Below are 21,659 nucleotides of genomic sequence, written 5' to 3'. Positions count from 1 at the left end.
ATTAATCAAGTAGTATTCTTTCAAAGAGATCCCTTCAAAAGGGATTTTATAATAATCCTGTAAACCCACCATTCCTACTTCACATTTTTTTCCCTAGCACCAAAACAACTCAAAAATTTCCTGCATATTTAAGTTAACACATTTTTGTTCTAATATTATCTGGACATACAAATCATCTGAGATGAACTGATTCCCCACTTATTCTCTTTCTCCCAAGAATCCAAGTACATGGAGAGAAATTTTTTTTTTTTAAGAAATGTTTTAATAATAATTCACTGATAACACATGTTTTACCTGACACCGGTGAGTTTCTACCTGATTATTAATTTCCAAAAACTATTCATCATCAGGTTCCCACATGTGTATATCCACCAGCTTCTACAACTGCACCAAGTAACTCTAGGCTCCTCCTTATGCATTCAGCAGATTCCTACTACACCTTTCCCAAGAACAGAGAGTTATTCTGGGAGTATGGGCAGAAGAAGGATCAAAAAATAAGTGAGACACAGACATGTCCACAAGGGGCTTATGGTCTACTCTACTGAGGATTAAATGGACATGTATATAAGTAACTATGATGTTATGACAGAGGTATAAGTAAAGTACTAAGAATTTTCAGACCAAAAAAAGTCATCTTCAGATAAGAGGGAGGAGCAAGGAGACTTCCTGGATGAAGTGGTATGTGATAAAAACCTCTCAAAAAATCAGCAGTAAATAGATGTGGTAGTTTGGAAGTGTAAGGTAGGGAAAAAGCATTCTGGAAAAAGCACAGAATGGGAAAAAAACAACTCTTCTTAATGCAACCCAAAATAGGCATATTATTTAACAGCCCAAATGGAATTTAAAACACACACACACACACACATCATGCTTCCGTATTCATGTGAGGACATTAGTTTGAAAAGAAAACTATGCCTTTTTTTTTTTCAAATAAATTTTATGGCATGAGTACCTATAGAAAACTAACATTAAAAAAAAAAAGAAAACTAACATTATATATGAAGTTTTTCAACAGAACATTTAAAAAGACAGTTCATGTTCACACTATTTACCTACACTTTCATATTAACTGAAGCGTCCCATACTTAAAAAAAAGTAGCAGTTTGAAAGTAAAGCAAGCAATAACTGATACATAATCTAACCTATCAAACTGTGTCTCTAAACCACTGGCATAATGAAATTTACATCACTTTAACACTTAAATTCCATGAAATGTCAGTAAGTCCAGATAACCTTAAAGGCATTTTTGTTTAAGAAGATATTCATAACAGATTAAAAATGAAACTAGTAATTCCCAGTGATCATATTATTGACATAGATCAATATCAACTTTTTTCAAACTATATTTTCAATTCAATATCTCAGCTGAGTGACTGACCACTCATTCCCCAGCCCACCCCCTAATTTTTGTTTTCAGTTGTATCAACCATCACACTGAATCATCCCCTGATGATACAGTGTGACAGCAGGAGCTACTCTGGACAGCCAAGGACTGGATTCTGCTGCTGGCCAATAGCAACAGTTCAGGCCAGATCTGTTTGATTCACTGACCTTCAGTATACTCACCAGTAAAACACAGCTGGTTAACCTACATGACTCTATGTTCTATAATTCTATAAATAATGAGCATTTTGTTTTAACCAACTTAGATTTGTCTTTGAGATTACTATCAAGTGACCATAACAGTAGCACACATAAAGAATAAACCTGAAAAAAAAAAAAAAGAGTAAACCTGAAGAACACACCCGCCAACACTCTCATGGCTTTGTATGCTCTCATTTTCACATTCAAAGAGGAAATCCCCTTTCCCCCAAAAAAGTATGTTGTATCTGAAAACAATCCAAGTAATATCCAAGTAATATTTTGACCACACAAACTTCTGGGATAGAAAAAAATGGTAGAAGAGTAAAAATATTCAAGGAAAACCACCACCACAAGAATACCAAAATAAAAAACAGATGTTCTACATACAGTTATTGCTACATGACAGAAGCTCTGGTAGCTTTTCAATACTCCTAAGAAGTTCTGAGAGAAAAACAATGTTTTCTTAACCTTCTCTCTGAATGTACTTTTGCATCCTGAAACCTGAAAAGGACAAAGTATCAGACATTCTATAGACTGAGTTCTTTGTGCACGTAACTGATCAGGTCAACTTTATACTTCTATAGCACTTAGCAACATGCCCTGAACATGAGGCACGTCACACCAGCTGAACAAGTGAATGAACGACACACCACAAGGTAAGTCCATACATAATAAATTCTGACCAACCTTTACTACTTCTTTGTACCGCATTCCAGTAAAACCCAATCTCTGAAGTAAATGAACACATGGAAATAACTAAGTATTCGAGATCGCTATCATCCTCAAACATCAGTTAAGAATGTGAAATTTCAATTAAGACATTACAAAATACAATTAAAACTGAGTAACAAACACAAAAAAAAACTGAGTAAGAAATAGCCTGACATTAACCTACATCAATCCCTGGCTTATTTAAAAGCCTCTACTTTCTCCAGAAGATAGAAATGGCAAAACAAACTCTCCAATCCACAAAATTTAGAAGGAAAAAAAGCTTAGAAAAACTTGATTAATCTGTACTTACTTAGCCTTGGAACAAATTTTACTCAATTAAATTCAAAGAAAGATAGCTAATTTTTAGCATTCTACGCTTTTTCAAAAAAATAGGCGGGCAGGCCAAACTCTTACATTTTACTATATGATGATGAAGTCCCGCAAGACGAGTTAAAAATATTTATTCCTCAGAAGTCATGAAGAGAATCACAGCTACAGAGACCTGTGACAGCAGATCAGCAGGTGTACTCCATAAGTAGTAAGTTGTAACTGTGAACACAATTTTCTAATTAGAATACAATGTTCATCCACTCAATAAACATTTGCAATGTCAATACCCTCCAACAGTGCCTTAAAGTCAGAGAAGGGCTTCTCTTGTCCTCAAGAGGAGATAAGACAAGTAGGTACCTAAATGCAAGGCAGAAAGAATAAATGCCATGAGAGATGCACAGATAAAGCATTTCAGAAATGAAGAGGGAGCTGTTACTCTCACAGAGAAATATAACCTTTTTGATCTTTGTAAAGCAATTTCACAACTATTAACTCTCCTAGGCTCACAACAGCAACCTAGGAGAGCGGATATTTTCCTACTAGCATAGATGAGGAAACTGAAGCAGAGAAAGGTTGATCCTGTTCCAAAATGACACATAGTTAAAGACAAATCAGGACTCTTTGTATTATATTTTCTCTGGGGGAGGAGTTCAACATATGGCAAGCCTTTTGTAAAAGGAAAGAGTATTTTCGTATTGCAAGTAATCATATCCTTATGTATGTATGTGCATATTATTATATACATGTGTGTGTTAACCTTGATTTCCATTAACAGGTGTGCTTAAAGCACAGCAAAGCAACTGTGTACTATAAATATTAAAATAAACAAACTTCCACTGGATTTTAACAGAATAAGCAAATAAAAACAGTACTTCTGCAACAACTTGTGAAATAATAAGATTTCTTCCGTAATTTTTACCCATGTCTAAATAATATTCTAAAATTGGTCTGCTCCTGAGACCAGGCACGTTGGTTCTGCCAATAATTATCTTTAAGGATACATCACATTTTCGAAAACTATTAAAAATTAAATAATGCCATCAACTCTTCAGCTATCCAAGGGAGAGTCACGTGTGACGCATCAGCAGCAGCTATTGATCAAGACATGCTGAACGAATGAATGAATTATTTGCAGGTATTTTAAAATCCCTGGCCTGTTGCTCTCTACGCAACGTTCTGCCTCTCATCACTGCCTCACCAGGGTGCACGCAAGGCATGTAAATTTCAATACAATTAGGATCTAATTAGGGAAGCAAATCTGATGCAGGTGAAAATGCTAATCCCAAAGATTAGAATTACCCACACCCCCAAACCATGGTTAACTCTGTAGAAGCGGGACTGGAGCCTGCAACGTCGGTGAAAAGAAAACTGACACTTTGTAAGCAAATACTTTAACTAAATATCACTTATGCCCACTCACACCTTTAATATACGACTATACCCCTAATCCGGTTAATTCAAAGAATTCTGTCTCCTCGCCACTAAGACTGACCTCTCAATGATAGTTTCTTGAATCCCTCTCCCCTCCAAAAGAGAATCCACGTTAAACAGCCAGGGTAAAAGCCAGAAGGTACCGGGTTCCCATCTCCGCCGTCTCCCCCGCCCTCCCTTCGCCATTACACCCCAAGCGGTTTGGTCGCAAAGGTGAACTAGTTTGCTCTTCACGCACTTGTCCACCGCTGTCACCCACCCTGACCCCTTGCACACTCGCGGGCGGCCACCAACTCCGCCCCGGAGGAAGCGCGGGCCGCCACCTGCGCCGGCCCCACCCGCCGCCCCGGCCCGCGCCGCCTCGGGCCCCGCAGCCCCCTCCCCGCAGGACACCCCGAGCGCCCCGGCCCGGCCGCAGCCCATTCTTCCTCCAAACTCCAGCAGCCTCCCCCACTCGCCCGGCCCCGCTCCCCGCCGCGCCCCGCTCGCCCGGCCGCTGAGGGCAAGAAGCCCTTGGTTGGGCGGGTCCCAAGACGCCGGCCCCGCGACGCCCCTCGCCGGCCGGGAAGGCGCCCCGGCGGCGGGCGCCCCCGAAGTCCTCGGCGGCCCCGAGTGAGCGGCGGCCCGGAGGCCGGGCTGCGGGCGCCAGGCCTACACTCACCGGGAGCGGGCGGAGCGCGGCGGCCGGCGCGGCCCCGGGCCTGAGGGGCAGGACACAGCCCCGCGCGCGGCCCTGCCCGGGCCCTGGTCGGCGCGGCGAGCCGGGCGCTCACTCCAGCCGCCGCCGCCGTCGCCGCCGCTGCTGCTTCGCCACCTCGACCGCCATCTTGACTCAACCCCTCTCCTCCCCCCACCCCCCCGGCCCGGCGACCGCGGCTGAGGCGGCTCCGGCGCCGGCTCCTCCTCCTTCCGGAGGCTGGCAGGCCGACTCCCTCCTCTGGCCGAGCTTCCCGAGTTGCCCGCGTCCGGCCCCCTGGCATCCCGCCTCGGTCCGCCGGCGGCGGCCCCAGCGCGAAGCCATCGCGCCCGGGTCTCCCCGCGGGCGTGGGAAAGGAAAGGACGCGGGCCTTCGAGCTCGGGCTGCCGGGGGCGCGCGGCCACCCACCCGCTGCTTCCCGGGCTCGGGCTGCGTTCGCAGCGGGCCTCCCTGAAACACCGCGCGGCCGACCCGCCCGTGATGCCAGCCCTCCTCCGAGGATCCCGGGCCCCCGCGCCCGCCAAGTGCGCTCTCGGCCTCACGCTCCCAAGGAACTGACCGGACGGACCTCGCCACCGCATACTGTTCCTTTAGAGAAGCCGCCACTCCACATCCCACAAAGTGGGATTAGGGGTATAGTCGTATATTAGGGAGGAGAAACCCAGTCGGTGTCCACCCGGATAGTTACGAGAAAGCCTGGGTTTTAAGAAACGAGTGATTAAAAGGTGACGTGAAGAGAATTCGCACTCAAGAGGTTGGGGGTTCTTTTCAGACGCTTCCCCTTAAGTACTGTGTGGACGGCAAGGGGGTCGCTCAGCTCTAAAGCAAAGCAGGCACGAGAGCTCGTAAAGGCCGCGTAAAGTAGCGAGAGCCCGTGAAGAGGGCCTGGGAGGCGTCCGTGTCCGAGCACACAGCCCTACGCTTAAAGCCTCCGGCCGTTGGAGAGGCCAGCGGGACGGACTTACACTCGGAACGGGGTTTCCGCGAGCTCGGTTTTCCCGCCGGAGTCGGCCCGGCGGCAGCCTCCCGGTCTGCGCAGGCGCAGTTTCTCCTCTGGAGGCATGGAAGTGGCGGCGCCGCTTCTGTGTCTGGCGGCGACTGTCCTGGTATGGGGCGTCCTCTGGGTTTGGGGCTCCTGGGAGCGAGTGACGAGGCCGGAGCAGGCTGGCCTGCCCGGAGGCGGAAGCCGGACACTTCTGGTGACGGCGCACCCCGACGATGAAGCCATGTTCTTTGCTCCCACTATTCTAGGCTTGGCCCGCCTGCGGCATCAGGTGTTCCTGCTCTGCTTCTCCGCAGGTAGGAGGCTGTAGGCGGGGCGCGGGGACTCGGGGCGGCGGAGATAATTCAGGCGCCGGCCTGTTTCAGTTGGCTTCTTACCGAAGAGGTTTCTGTCGTAGGCGCCAGGCGAATGAACACACTGAAGGACCCTTCCCTGGGCCGTGAATCCGTGATCCCAGCCCGGTACGGCTTCCCGGGGTGGGGGCACGTGGGCCGCGTGTGAGCCGGCTCCCCGCTGCCGCGATTGGAGAGCACTAGAGAACTGCTCCCATTTGCTTCCGATAAATACCCACATCTGCGCTGGGAACTGTGGCTGTAATCAGTATTCTGTGGAACCTTTTCATTCACAGGAGGGCCAAGAATAACGACCAAACAGAATCTAGGCCGTGTCATGACTGCTCAACTCTTCATTCTGTGCTAGAAACATGTACATGTCAGACCGAGGGGAGAGCCCATTAGACTAGAAAGTAATCTTACAGGTCGTTTTAGCGTTCAACTCGACCCAGCTTTCACTGAAGGGACCGTTCAAAGAATAAATTCTCCTTTACCGTACAGAAAAGATGGGATGAGAAAACAGAAGTTGACCATTATGCTGGATTATGGTGATAATTGCAAAGCTGTATAAATGAAATAACTAAACTGTACATATACAGTGGGTGAATTTGATGGTGTGTAAAAACCATACCTCAATAAAGCTGGTTGTAACATGCCCAATGAGCTCTTTTCCCATTTGGTTGTGTTTCATACCAGTTCTTTTTCTATACAGATTTTTCTCAATAAGCATGTTTCTATGATTTATCACAGAATATTACTTTGTCATTAATTTCTTAAATATTTATTAAAAACTTATGTGTAATAATCACTATTAAAATGGGCAGGGAACTTCCCTGGCAGTCCAGTGGTTAAGACTACAGGCTGCCAATGTAGGGGGTGCCGGTTCCATCTCTGGTCAAGGAGCTCAGGTCCCACATGCCAAACAGCACGGCCAAGAGATTAAATAATGATAATAATATATGGCCAAAATCCAGAACACTAACATCACTAAATGCTGGTGAGGATGTGGAGCAAAGGAATTCTCACTCACTGTTGATGGGAACACAAAATGGTGCAGTCACTTTGTGAGGAAGTTAGTTTGGTAATCTCTTACAAACCTAAACATACATGTATCAGCAATAACCCTCCTTGGTATTTATCCAAAGAAAGTGAAAACATGTTCACCCAAAAACCTACACCCGGATGTTTATGGCAGCTTTATTCGTAATTGCCAAAACATGAAAGTAACCAAGATGTCCTTTAGTAGGTGTGTGGATAGACTGTGGTCCATTCAGACAGTGGAATATTAGAGCTAAAAAGACATGAGCTGTCAAGCCATGAAAAGAAACAATCTCACATGCATATTACTAAATGAAAGAAGCCAATCTGAAAAGGCTTTGTACTGTATGACTCCACCTATGTGACAATCAAGAAAAGGCAAAACTGTGGAGAGAGTAAAAAGTGGGGATCAGAGGCTGGGATGGGAGACAGGATGTATAGACAGAGCACAGAGGATTCTTAGGGCAGTGAAAATACTCTGATACTATAATGATGGATACATGCCATTATATGCATGCTTATTCACTAAGTTGTGTCTGACTTTTTGCGACACCAGAGACTGTGGCCCGACAGGCTTCTCGGTCCATGGAATATTCCAGGCAAGAATACTGGAGTGGGTTGTCATACTTTTTCTCCAAACCCACAGACTGTACAAGACCAGGAGTGAACCTAATGGAAAGTGTGGACTTCGGGTGATGATGGTGTGTCAGTGGAGGTTCACCAGTTGTAACACGTGTACCATACAGTGGGGGATGCTGCTCATGGGGAGACTGTGGATGTGTGGGGCAGGGAGTCTATGGGAACTCTCTGTATCTTACCTTCAAGTTTGCTGTGAGCCTAAAACTTCTCTTAAAAAAGTCTTGACTAATTTTTTTCATTAAAAAAAAATCTGGTGGCCTGCTGTCCTGGCGGCGCCAACTGAAGCGCCGCGCCCGTGCCGACATGCTGCGCCGCGCTCTGCTCTGCCTGGCTCTGACCAAGCTATTCCGCGAGGATGCCGGCGCCCCCGATGAGGAGGACCACGTTCTGGTGCTCCATAAGGGCAACTTCGACGAGGCACTGGCGGCCCACAAGTACCTGCTGGTGGAGTTCTACGCCCCATGGTGTGGCCACTGCAAGGCTCTGGCCCCAGAGTATGCCAAAGCAGCTGGGAAGCTGAAGGCAGAAGGTTCCAAGATCAGACTGGCCAAGGTGGATGCCACTGAAGAGTCTGACCTGGCCCAACAGTATGGTGTCCGAGGCTACCCTACCATCAAGTTCTTCAAGAATGGAGACACAGCTTCCCCCAAAGAGTACACAGCCGGCCGAGAAGCCGATGATATCGTGAACTGGCTGAAGAAGCGCACTGGCCCCGCCGCCAGCACGCTGTCCGACGGGGCTGCTGCAGAGGCCTTGGTGGAGTCCAGTGAGGTGGCTGTCATCGGCTTCTTCAAGGACGTGGAGTCGGACTCTGCAAAGCAGTTCTTGCTGGCAGCAGAGGCCATTGATGACATCCCCTTCGGGATCACATCTAACAGTGACGTGTTCTCCAAATACCAGCTGGACAAGGATGGGGTTGTCCTCTTTAAGAAGTTTGATGAAGGCCGGAACAACTTTGAGGGGGAAGTCACCAAGGAGAAGCTTCTGGACTTCATCAAGCACAACCAATTGCCCCTGGTCATCGAGTTCACCGAGCAGACAGCCCCGAAGATCTTCGGAGGGGAAATCAAGACTCACATCCTGCTGTTCCTGCCGAAAAGCGTGTCTGACTATGAGGGCAAGCTGAGCAACTTCAAAAAAGCGGCTGAGAGCTTCAAGGGCAAGATCCTGTTTATCTTCATCGACAGCGACCACACTGACAACCAGCGCATCCTGGAATTCTTCGGCCTGAAGAAAGAGGAGTGCCCGGCCGTGCGCCTCATCATGCTGGAGGAGGAGATGACCAAATACAAGCCAGAGTCAGATGAGCTGACAGCAGAGAAGATCACTGAGTTCTGCCACCGCTTCCTGGAGGGCAAGATTAAGCCCCACCTGATGAGCCAGGAGCTGCCTGACGACTGGGACAAGCAGCCTGTCAAAGTGCTGGTCGGAAAGAACTTTGAAGAGGTCGCTTTTGATGAGAAGAAGAATGTCTTTGTAGAGTTCTATGCCCCGTGGTGCGGTCACTGCAAGCAGCTGGCCCCCATCTGGGATAAGCTGGGAGAGACCTGCAAGGACCACGAGAACATAGTCATTGCCAAGATGGACTCCACGGCCAACGAGGTGGAGGCAGTGAAAGTGCACAGCTTCCCCACGCTCAAGTTCTTCCCCGCCAGCGCTGACAGGACGGTCATTGACTACAATGGGGAGCAGACACTGGACGGTTTTAAGAAGTTCCTGGAGAGCAGTGGCCAGGATGGGGCCGGAGATGACGACAATCTAGAAGATCTTGAAGAAGCAGAAGATCCTGATCTGGAGGAAGATGATGATCAAAAAGCTGTGAAAGATGAACTGTAACGCAGAGAGCCAGACCTGGGCACCAAACCCGGCACCTCCCAGTGGGCTGCACACCCAGCAGCACAGCTTCCGGATGCCCGCAGACCCTCCCGGCGAGGGAGCGTCAATCAGAAATGCAGGGAACTTTTCTGAAGCCACACTTCACTCTAACACACGTGCAAATCTAAACCCGTCTTCCTTTGCTTTTCAACTTTTGGAAAGGGGTTTATTTCCAGGCCAGCCCAGCCCAGCCCATCTTGGTGGGCCTTTTTTTTTTTAAATCATGATATACTTTTTTTGTACATGGTTTTGTCCAGAGTGCTCGCTAAAATGTTTTGGAATCTCAAAAAAAAAAATCTATCTGCTAGGATGTATACTCTGCCCTGGGAATAAAACTGAAAACAAGTTAGGTAAGGAACACATCCTTCTGAAACTTATAAGTTAAACATTTATCCATATTGATTAGAACTAGGTATATAGCCTTTTAAATGGTTTCATAGGGATAAACCTTAATTTAATTTGTTGTTTAGTCACTAAGTCGTTACCAACTCTTTTGCAACCCCATGGACTGTAGCCCACCAGGCTCCTCAGTCCATGGGGTTTCCCAGGCAAGAATACTGGAGTGGGTTGCCATTTCCTTCTCCAGGGGATCTCCCAACCCAGGGATAAAGCCCTCGTCTCCAGCATTGAGCCACCAGGGAAGCCTTTTAGTCAGTCATCCCTTCAATTCAGTTTAGTCACTCAGTCATGTCCAACTCTTTTCGACCCCATGGACTGCAGCAGGCCAGACTTCCCTGTCCATCACCAACTCCTGGAGCTTACTTAAACTCATGTCCATCGAGTCGCTGATGCCATCCAACAATCTCATCCTCTGTTGTCCCTTTCTCCTGCCTTCATCAAGGTCTTTTCCAATGAGTCGGTTCTTCACATCAGGTGGTGAAAGTATTGGAGTTTCAGCTTCAGCATCAGTCCTTCCAATGAATATTCAGGACTGATTTCCTTTAGGATTGACTGGTTGGATCCCCTTACAGTCCAAGGGACTCTCAAGAGTTTTCTCCAACACTAATACCGCAGTTGAAAAGCATCAATTCTTCGGCGCTCAGCTTTCTTTATGGTCCAACTCACACATCCATACATGACTACTTGAAAAACCATAGCTTTGACTAGGCAGACCTTTGTTGGCAAAGTAATGTCTCTGCTTTTTAATATACTATCTAGGTTGGTCATAGCTTTTCTTCCAAGGAGCAAGCATCTTCTAATTTCATGGCTGCGGTCGCCATCTGCAGTGATTTTGGAGCCCAGGAAAATAAAGTCTGTCAACTGTTTCTGTTGTTTCCCATCTATTTGCCATGAAGTGATGGGATGCCAGGATCTTATTTTTCTGAATGTTGAGTTTTAAGCCCACTTTTTCACTCTCCTCTTTCACTGTCATCAAGAGGCTCTTTAGTTTTTCTGCCATAAGGGTGGTGTCATGGGCATATCTGAGGTTATTGACATTTCTCCTGGCAGTCTTGACTCCAGCTTGTGCTTCATCCAGCCCAGCATTTTGCATGATGTACTCTGCATATAAGTTAAATAAGCGGGGTGACAATGTACAGCCTTGATGTATTCCTTTCCCGATTTGGAACCAGTCTGTTGTTCCATGTCCAGTTTTGTTGCTTCTTGACCTTCATATAGATTTCTCAGGAGGCAGGTCAGGTGGTCTGGTATTCACATCTCTTTAAGAATTTTCCAGTTTGTTGTGATTCACACAGTCAAAGGCTTTGGCATAGTCAATAAAGCAGAAGTAGATGTTTTTCTAGAACCCCCTTGCTTTTTTGATGATCCAACAGATGTTGGCAATTTGATCTCTGGTTCCTTATTATTGTATGTATATTTAGAAGTTTTTTTCCCCCCAGTTTATCTCTATTACAAATAACCTCTTTATTTATACTTCTTGCTTTGATTAACATTTTTTCCCTCAAAAAAAGTTTTTATTAAAAAAAAAAAAAAGTTTTTATTGGCAGTAAGATTAAACCATTTTTCATATATAATGAGAATTTCAATCTAAGCACTTTTCTCAGTTTGTTCTATTAAAGATATTAATTGCAAATAGATGCAAGTAATGGTCTCTCTTTTTTTTGCTTTTAATTTTATGTTTTTATCAACTATGGATATCAAATTAAGCAAAATTTTGAGATGGTTGAATTTTATTTACAAAGTATTATAGGTACAGGGGATTCTTTACTAAATTTCTTTTTGTTTTCTAGTAGGTTGAGGCTGAAAATTAAAATTTTTTCAAATGAAAAAATATAAGACCTACCAGACTCTTGACACATGCTGATATATCAGTATCTATATTGTTGTCTTTCATTGTTTCCTCTGAATCTAAATTTCTTTGTAATTTTTAAAATTACTTTTTAAAATCCCCAACTCATTGAAAAAATGTATGGATTAAACATTAGCCACCTTCCTGATTTATTCTAACCTGAAAAGCAGGAAGTTAATAACTTGTTATATAACATAATGAAAGCTGTAACTGCATGACAGAGAAAATACTGTGGACCCAAAATGGGGAAAAGCGTGAATTTTCTTTTCACAGAGTTGGATTAAGGAAACTTTGAAAAGCTTTTCTTTTGAGCTGGTCTTTTAAAATAGGACTTAGGTTCACAGAAAGTAGGGCAAGTCATTCAGGGCAGTCATTCAGAGAAATAGTAAAAACATAAGTAAGTCTGGGACTCATTTGAATGATTCATTCTAACTACATCTCCAGTTCTAAGGGGTAGGGAGAAGCAGGGAAAAAAATGTATCTTATTAGTGGCTCATATAATCCTCTCAGCAATCCTATGATAGGCGTTAAATACACAAAATATTACACATGTATATAATTTGTTCCCCCTCCCCCCCTTTTTTAACTATGGAAACTAAATCACAAAAAAGTAACTTAACCAAAGTGAAGAGCTAGGATATGGAGGAACCCAGAACCCTGTGGGTCTTTCCAGTTCTGAGCCATTACACCCAATCTGCCTCACACATCTTGTTGCTGTGACAGTTAAGGAATAACTCATTTGATGCCCAGTGTATCTTCCAAGAAATACCAGTTCATCAAGCTGCTATTTTAAAAAGTTAATAACTTGACCCAACAAGTTTAGGGAACTTAATCAGATATGCTATCCCCAACCCCCCCACTTTAAAGCTGTATAGTCCTTGTTAGACTCTCAACATCTCGGTGAAGTCTTGCTATAAAAAGTCCTATTTAATTTTGTTTAGTTCAGCATTTCTCCAATTTATGTAACCACTGAGCTGTTTGTGTGCTCAAGTCCGCCTGACTCCTTGAGGCCCCACGCACTGTAGCCCCCCAGTCTCCTCTCTCCATGCAATTCTCCATGCAAGAATACTGAAGTGGGTTGCCATGTCCTCCTCCAGGGGATCTTCCCAGCCAGTCTCTTGTGTCTCCCTCATTGGCAGGTGGATCCTTTACCACTAGCGCCACCTGGGAAGCCCAACCACTGAGATATCTATTCATATACAAATGGAAGAAAGCCACAGTAGATAGTAGGGTGTGGTAAGATACATTTGGTGGAGAATTAGCACAGACAGTTCTGTATTTTAGAAAGCTCGTTCCAGCGGAATATGGAGGACAGTTTGGAGGGAAAGACTGGTTCTCCCCATCAGGAAGTGGAGCCCGCTTCTCTCCTTGAACCTGGATATGACTTGTGACACCCTACTGTCTGCTCACGGGGTACACTGTTCTGGAGGGTCCCAGCCACTTACTCCACCGAAGTGCCTGCATGTTTACCAGACCTAGTGAAAACGCCTAAAATGCTTTCTGACTTCAACTCCCTAACCCCTTCTATGTTCCTCAGTTCAAACATAAAGCAATAAAACCAGCTCTCCAAGCAGTTTCTCACAACCAATAATCAGAGTCAAATGTGTTCAGCCTCAGACATTAGGAATCACATCACTAGTGTGAGTTAGGCTCTTAGTACCAAAGATAAGTAACCTTGAGACAAAATGGGAGAGGGGAACCTAAAATATGATGACTGTCACAAAATTGACAATTTCTGTCTGACTCAGAAATTTGTAATGAGGACAGTAAAATGAAGTTGTCTGGAGTCTCTTGGGGGTTAATCCTTTTGTCGATACAACATAGCGACTGTCTCCTATCTGGGTTCAAAGAGTTCAAAACTCGCCCTAGAGGAACCCCTGCAGCAGTGGAAAGGTTTCACTTGGGAGTTTCTGAGTTTTCTGGAACAGTAAGCAGAACCACTCTCCACTCACTAGGGGCCTCATGAGTGCCTGCAGGGTGCTGACACCAGGACTGAGACTGAGGCTTTTAAGGTCAAAGACATTTAGGACTTAATCATCAGATCCCAGAGGAGAGCTCATCCTTCCAAGCAGAACACTGGAAATGATTACTTGCCAGGGAAAAATAGCAGAAGGCATACCTGTGACTGCTTCATGTTGATGTATGGTAGAAACCAGTGCAATATTGTAAAGCAATTATCCTCCAATTAAAAAAAGAAAATAGCAGAAGGCTTCCCAGAGGGATTGGCAATTGATCTGGATGATGACGGTGGATTGTAATTCAGAGGGAAAGGAGAGGAAAAGGGGGGATGTAAAGATAAAGAAGTCAAGGAAAAGGGAGATTAACTCTGAGAACCAAACCAGGTGGATGTGTATTATCACATAATCTTCAGGAAAGCCTCAGGAGAAGGCCATCATTCCCACTTCACAGCTGGAGAAACCATGGCTCAGGAAAGTTAACTAGCATAAAGCAATTATCTGCTGGAGAGTTGGCTTGAGGGGTGCAGCAGCCAGAAAACTGCTTATAAGTACAGTTTGTGTGCTTAGCTGCTCAGTCGAGTCTGAGTCTGTGACCCCATGGACTGTATCCCACCAGGCTCCTTGGTTCATGGGATTCCACAGGCAAGAATACTGGAGTGGTTGTTCCCTTCTCCAGGGCGTCTTCCAGACTTAGGAATCGAACCTGCATTTCCTGCACTGGCAGGTGTGTTCTTTACCACTGAGCCACCAGGGAAGCCCGAAATGCAATTTAGTGGTACCGAAATGTCACTGTAAGTTATTTGTAAGGATACAGAGCAGTTACTTACCAGAACTATTATTGGGAAGTATAGTGTATGTGTCGGGAAAATAAAGAATTCATGAGCTATTTAGGGTGCTGATGTGGTCCAGATCCCCAGAGGCATGCTGGAATAGCTGGTTATCAAACTCCAAAGGAGGATATTTTCCTAAAACACTCAGGAGTGGCAGCCTTTTTAAGTGTTTAACAGATATTTGAAGACTATCAATTTAAAGGGGCCCAAATGACGTATACCCAGACAACACTAATTCAAAAAGATACATGCTAGGAAAGATTGAAGGCAGGAGGAGAAGGGGCTGACAGAGGATGAGATGGTTGGATGGCATCACTGACTTATGGACATGAGTTTGAGTAAGCTTCGGGGGTTGGTGATGGACAGGGAAGCCTGGCATGCTGCAGTCGATGGGGGTCGCAAAATCGGACACAACTGAGCGACTGAACTGAACTGAACATGCACACCTATGGTCATAGCAGCACTATTCACAATAGCCAGGACGTGGAAACAACCTAAATGACCCACAGAGGACTGGATAAAGACAATGTGGGAAATATATAGAATGGAAGTTACCCATAGAAAAGAATGAAAAATGCCATTTACAGCAACATGACTGGACCTAGATACATAGAGATTATCATACTAAAGACCTAGAGATTATCATACTAAATGAAGTAAATCAGAGAAAGACAAATACCACATGAAATCACTTATATGAGGAACCTGAAATATGGCACAAATGAATCTATCTACAAAACAGAAACATACAGACATAATAGACTTGTGGTTCCCAAGGAGGAGGGAGTTGGGGGATGGAAGGACTAGGAGTTTTGGGATTCACTAGAGGTAAACGATTACATACAGGATGGATAAACAACAAGGTCCTACTGTATAGCAGAGGGAACTGTATTCAGTATCCTGTGATAAACCATGTTGGAAAAGAATATAAAAAAGAGAATGTCTATATGTGTATAACTGAGTCACTTTGCTCTACAGCACAACATTGTAAATCAATTATACTTCGATTTAAAAAATAAGATTAAATAATAGGCCCAAAGGAATAGTATGTCCGGATACCCTACTTGTTCTGAGTGGTTACGGAAGAGTCAGTCCTAAATCTGCTAACTGCAGAGCCAGTACGCAAAGCCTGTAGCATGCAGTTGAAACACAGACTGGCAGACAGACAGACGTATGGATAGACAGAAATGGAGAGGAATTCAATGGTGATTATAAAGACTGTGTTTCACAGGTGTGTCTGACAGTAACCCTAGTGTTGTGTTTCTCCAACTTTTATCACCACCACAAAATTTTCAGATAGTTTAAATCCTTTTGGGAACAAGATGAGAATGAGTGGACAATAGATCTCCACTGATAAAGAAATCGACCACCATGTATTTGTTATCCTCAGGAAATTACTACAATCAAGGGGAGATCCGTAAGAAGGAACTCTTGCAGAGCTGTGATGTTCTGGGGATTCCCCCCTCCAACGTAATGATTATTGAAAACAGGTAAATGTATCTTTTAACAATGTGGAAATTCAGTGGCAATAAATACACAGTGGTACACTCAAAAGACACAAAAAAACTCATGTGGGTGGGTAAGAACATTCTTATTTGAGAAGTTACCCAGATATAGTTTCACATTTGTTTTCAAGTGACAGTATAATGCAAATGAATTTTTTCAACTTCTATTCAGATTTTGTCTTAAGATAGCTACTTCTTTAATCTTTCAAATAAAATTATAAAATATGTCAGAAGTGTAAAGAACAGTATTATGAACCCTCACATGCCTGTTGTCTAAGGCCAGTAATTATCAAGCCTTTGCTATGTGTGCATCTATCCCCATATAATATCTTTTTTTTTTTTTCCCATATAATATCTTTTGTGTGTGAAGTTTTAGGGGCTATTTTGCAGTTATAACTTAGCTGTGTTTTTTCTTTTTATTGGAGTATAGTTGATTTACAATGTTGTGTTAGTTTCTGCTGCACGGCAAAGTGAATCTGTTATACATATACACATATCCACTCTTTTTTCAGATTCTTTTCCTATATAGGCTATTACAGAGTACTGAGCAGAGTGCCCTGTGCTGTATAGTAGATCCTTATATATTTTTATATAATGGTGTGTATATGTCAATCCCAGTCTCCCAATTTTTTCCTCCCATGTATGAAGTATTTTAAAGAAAACCCAACCATCAGGTTATTCTACCTTATGTACTTAGGGATAGATCTCTTAAGAAGGTAGACTTTTTTTTTCATGCAGCCACAACGTCATTAGCAACCCATCAAACAAAATTGATAGTAATGGCAATTCCTTGGTTTCAAAATGGACACCCAGTCCATTTTGAGCTGCTTTGAGTAGCTCAAAAGTGTCTTTTCACAGTTGGTTTGTTCAAATTAGGATATAAACAAAGTGCACACACTATAGCTGGTTGATATGCTTCGTGTCCCTTCCCCCTCCCAATGTCATTGATTGTTGAAAAAATTGAGTCAGTCGTCATGTAGAAAGACTTGTCTGTCTACTTCTTGTGCTATTGCCTCAGTGGTTGTTTTAGCCTCTGTATTTCTTGCAAACTGGAAACGAGCACTAACTTTCAGGGACCAGAAGCCGTACCATATCCACCCCATTCCATCATTTCAGGAGACGTGTACTGTCTCACTTTCAGTGATCCTACAATCAATTGGTGAGTTTACGTGGTAACAGCCATTCCTTTTCATTGTAAAGACCCACATCAACCTTTCATGTAGTGCTTTCATGATTAGTAATCATTAATTAAGTAGAGATTGCAAAATGGTGAGTCTCTAAATATCTCCCGAGTTCCAAATATACCAGCTATAATTCTTCTATAAAGCAGAACTTTATCAACTGGGGCTATTTAGTTACCCTGATATATATAGTTTGACTCCAAAAGACAAGCTAAAATGCTTCTTTCCCTTTAGTCGCCATTTTCAGGATAGAAGTTGATCCCCTACGTAACTGCACCAGTAATCAGTTATTTGTTGGTTTGTTGGATGGGGCACTCAGGAACTTACATGTTCAGTTTTTCAGTTTAAATCATTATGCTCTTTGATACTGCAGTCATTTCCTCTTTGGCCATTGAGCCTTTTCATGTTGGTGCATATGTCCTTTTGATAAGAAATTAAGAATCTGACTTAATTTATTATACTTTTTATATATCCAAAAGATCATGCAGCTTCAGCAACATCCCCTACTTGTAAGATGCTACTTGTAAGAGGAGCCGTAAACTTGTTAAAAATAAATAATTCCACAGCCAGTTTGAAGATTCAAGGAAGCCAGGTGTCTTAGTCTGCTCAGGCCACCGTGGCAAAATACCAGAGTCTGGGCAGCTTAAACAGCAGAAATATATTTTTCTCTCACAATTCAGGAGGCTAAAAGTATAAAATCAAAGTATAGCAGGGTTGATTTCTGGAGAGGGTTTGCTTCTTGGCACGCAGATGGCCATCTTCTCCCTATCTGCTCACAAGCAGAGGGGAGAGGGAAGTTTCTCTCTTCCTCTTCTTACAAGGCCACCAGTCCTATAGGGTTAGGGCCCACCATTATGACCTCACTTAACCTTGTGCGCGTGCGTGCTAAGGTCACTTCAGTCGTGTCTGACTCTTTGCAACCCTATGGACCATAGCCCGTCAGGCTCCTCTGTCTGTGGGGATTCTCCAAGCAAGAATACTGGAGTGGATTGCCATGCCCTCCTCCAAGGGATCTTCCCGAGCCAGGGATCGAACACAAGTCTCTTATGTCTCCTGCGTTGGCATGTGGGTTCTTTACCACTATCACCACCTGGGAAGCCCCTCACTTAACCTTAATGAGCTCCTAAAGACCCCATCTCAAACTACAGTCATATTGGGGATTAAGGCTTCAACCCTCGGATTTGCGGAGAATACAGTTCAGTCCCTGGCAGCATGCAGTTTTCAGTCTTTCAGCCTCTAGTTTCCTAACCCAGCAATGCAGAGCTCTGGAATCTTGCTCTGGGTTATTTAGACGAGCCAGAGGGAAGGATGAAGGGGACGAAGAAAAAGGAAAGTTTCACGGCGGGCCCACATTCAGAATTATCATGGTAACTATACATTCAACTCACTGTCAGCGCCAAGGACCTCGCTAAACACATGATCTTACTTAATCTTGAAAATAATCCAGTTACGTCCCCAGGTTATAGATGAGAAACAGAGGACTAGTGAGAGGTTGAGTCATCTGCCTGGGGTCATCCAGCTGACACTGGCAGAGCAGGCCTTGCAGCCGAGGCCATCTGGTCACTGTGCTCTGACTTCTCCAAGCCTGACTCACAATCGCACAAAGGTCACCGTGTTCAATTCTTCAAATGACTGTACAAACACAGGTTTTTTAATGATCCTTTTTTAGTTTCACACAAAGAAACTGAAGCTTAAGAGACTCCTCTGAGGTCAGACGTTTAATAAATGGCAGTCAGTGCTAGGATTCTGAAGCAGAAAGGAAGACAGAATTGATTCCTGACTTTCTGCGGGAAAGTAGGTCACCACTTTGTTAGGGTAAGCGAACGACCGACATGTGCTTAAGAGAACATCTGACGTTGTGTACTGTCAGTGCTTTCTTCCATTGCTCTGAACTTCATGGCTGGATTCCAATGAGGCATTTAGCCAGAGGAGCTCACCTAAGTAAGCCCCTTAGCCAACCCCTTAAAAAGAGAAAACAGTTCCATTTTCAAGAGGAGGCATCTAAGTCATTAGACAACTAAGTGGATACTCTTGGTCACCTTACCCAGTTCCTTAATACTTGTAGGTTCTGCTAATTTAATCAACCATGTGATGTTTAAATGAATGTTATTAACAGATACAGATTAAAGCTCCTGGCCATGCTAGAGGCTGAGGAAAAAGAACAGTTCAAGGTCCAGGAACTGGATAATGGGTGTTGGCCTGATAGGCACCACTGCTGTGTTTGCAGAAACAGTAGTTGTGCATGTGCTGAGGTTCAGGCTAGAAAAGGGCTTAGAGACCCTCTTCCGGACACTTGGGAACTGAATGTGACTGGGAAATGCAGCCTACAGGCTGAGTATTCATTTGTAGCTTTTGTGCTGGAGTCCATAGAATTGTTTCATTTACATTTCAAAACAAAAAGTAAACACACATTTCTGTATGTATATTCTAAGAGAACACACACCAGACTTGTCAGTAGCAGCTGCTCTTTAGTTGGGCCAGGGAAGGAAGGACTCTAGCACTTCTTAATTTCACAGAATTCTGTACAGTTTTATTTTGCTTTTTTTTCCTTTTAAAGGAAGCCTGTATTACTTTTTATTTATTTATTTTTTCTGTATTACTTTTTAAAGTACAAGCAGACTTCAAAGATACTGTAAGTTCAGGCCCAGACCACTGCAATAAAGCAAGTCAATAGGAATTTGTTGGTTTCCCAGTGCATATAAAAGTAACGTCAACACTATACTGTAGTCTATTAAGTATGCAATAGCATTATATCTAAAAAAAATAACATACATACCTTAATTGAAAAGTAGATATCATCTGAGCCTTCAGCCAGTTGTAACAATAACATCAAAGATCATGGATCACATATCACCATAACTAATATAATAATAATGAAAAAGTTTGAAATATTGCAAGAATTACTGAAATGTCACACAGATACACAAAATAAGCAAATGTTGTTGGAAAAATGGTGCCAGTAGTAGACTTGCTGTCATAGGTCCACAACCCTTCAGTTCATTAAAAATGCAGTATCTTCAAAGCATAATAGTGAAGTGCAATAAAATGATTATATATTTTTAAAGACTACTACTACATGACTAATAAAAATTCTTCCCTCTGTACTCAGCTTCTATCCATACAAGTGAAGGCTAAATTAGAAACAATTCTGTATACACTTTGGTAAGTTCAAAGCATAGAGTTCCTTGAAAAGATAGTAATGCTTTTTAAGCCTTTTTATAAACACTGTGGTCTTCTCAGGGCCTTATTCTGAAGGACCAGTGGGCAGAGGATCAGATATGCTGCTCCAACGGGCTCAGGCTGGAAATGGGGAGGGGTTTAAGGGGGGCTTCCCCGGTGGCTCAGATGGTAAAGAATCTGCCTGCAAAAAAAAAAAAGAATCTGCCTGCAACGCAGGAGACCCAGGTTCGTATCTCTGCATCGGGAATATCCCCTGGAGGAGGGCATGGCAACCCACTCCAGTATTCTTGCCTGGAGAATCCTCATGGACCGAGGAGCCTGGTGGGCTACAGCCCACCAGTTGGACACAACTGAGTGACTCACACACACACACACACACACACACACACACTGATTGTAATGAAATAAAACAAAGTAGACCTTCCAGTCGTAACCAGGCCCATAAAAACTCATCAGGGCCCAACAACCAACCATTGGGAGAAACTTTTGGGGTCTCGGAGCTGATCGTGATCTGATCCCTGCTCCTAGCATCCCATACCTGCTGTACCCACATCACATCTATTCCCACCACAAAAGCTGAGGATTCCCAGCACCCCAGTCAGTTCTCGTATGCAAGTCAGGCTGCAAACACACCAAGCTTTCTTCTGCATCCACACTCATGCATGTGCCTGCACTCCTCTGACTGCTTCCTCCCTTCCCAACTCCCCACATTTTGGCTGTCTAGCAAACTCCCATTCATCCTTGAAACCCCAGCTGAAGATTACCTTTGACTTTGCAACATCCATGATTTGCCCAGATTTTCTTGGGCACTTTGGCTACATTGTCACTGTCCCATCATATCCTAACATATACCTTATTTTTTTTACTCCATAAGCCCCTCTGTATCTCTTATTCCTATATCCCCAACCACTGTCCTAACACTTGATACATAGTTGCTTGATGCATGTTTGTTGAATAAACAGGCTACTTGGCTCACACCAGAAGCTTCCTTCCTGTGGCAGCTCATGTGTGTGGTCTCCAACACCCTTTCCTCGTTTTTTTTTTTTTTTCATTGATCCAGAAATGGTGAATAGTAAACCAATTCCTGAGACTTCAGTAAAACTGTTTTCACCTTTTT

At 43.9% G+C, this 21,659-nt stretch overlaps 3 protein-coding genes across 28 annotated transcripts in view; 2 read left to right on the top strand and 1 right to left on the bottom strand.

Moving 5' to 3' along the window:
• NCOR1 (nuclear receptor corepressor 1) overlaps positions 1–4,795 on the bottom strand; it is a 115,291-nt gene extending 110,496 nt beyond the window's left edge. For 12 of the 19 annotated variants that reach the window (XM_061143550.1, XM_061143555.1, XM_061143559.1 and 9 more), the window contains exon 1: positions 4,718–4,794. The gene's annotated coding sequence lies outside the window, so the exon portion shown is untranslated. Of the gene's footprint in view, positions 1–4,717 lie in introns of all 19 variants that reach the window. The other 7 variants (XM_061143562.1, XM_061143565.1, XM_061143558.1 and 4 more) reach the window with 1 other exon arrangement.
• Positions 4,796–5,062: 267 nt separating this feature from the next.
• PIGL (phosphatidylinositol glycan anchor biosynthesis class L) overlaps positions 5,063–21,659 on the top strand; it is a 51,698-nt gene continuing 35,101 nt past the window's right edge. For 2 of the 8 annotated variants that reach the window (XM_061143576.1, XM_061143575.1), the window contains exons 1-2: positions 5,063–6,052; positions 16,067–16,166. In XM_061143576.1, coding sequence (XP_060999559.1) covers positions 5,815–6,052; positions 16,067–16,166 — 338 coding nt within the window. In that variant the 5' untranslated portion in view covers positions 5,063–5,814. The remainder of the gene's footprint in view (positions 6,053–16,066; positions 16,167–21,659) is intronic. The other 6 variants (XM_061143579.1, XM_061143578.1, XM_061143581.1 and 3 more) reach the window with 4 other exon arrangements.
• Positions 8,013–9,884, top strand: LOC133057261 (protein disulfide-isomerase-like). Its single transcript, XM_061143571.1, has one exon. The coding sequence runs from the start codon at positions 8,069–8,071 to the stop codon at positions 9,599–9,601; it is 1,533 nt and encodes a 510-aa protein (XP_060999554.1). The 5' UTR covers positions 8,013–8,068; the 3' UTR covers positions 9,602–9,884.

This window comes from Dama dama, chromosome 5, assembly GCF_033118175.1.
Source record: "Dama dama isolate Ldn47 chromosome 5, ASM3311817v1, whole genome shotgun sequence".
Taxonomy (NCBI): domain Eukaryota; kingdom Metazoa; phylum Chordata; class Mammalia; order Artiodactyla; family Cervidae; genus Dama; species Dama dama.
Note: the sequence above shows the minus strand (reverse complement) of the source record. Positions and strands in the feature narration are given on the sequence as shown.

Excerpts from the sequence above, each read along its gene's own strand:
- LOC133057261 (XM_061143571.1), top strand. The coding sequence starts at position 8,069 with ATGCTGCGCCGCGCTCTGCTCTGCCTGGCTCTGACCAAGCTATTCCGC.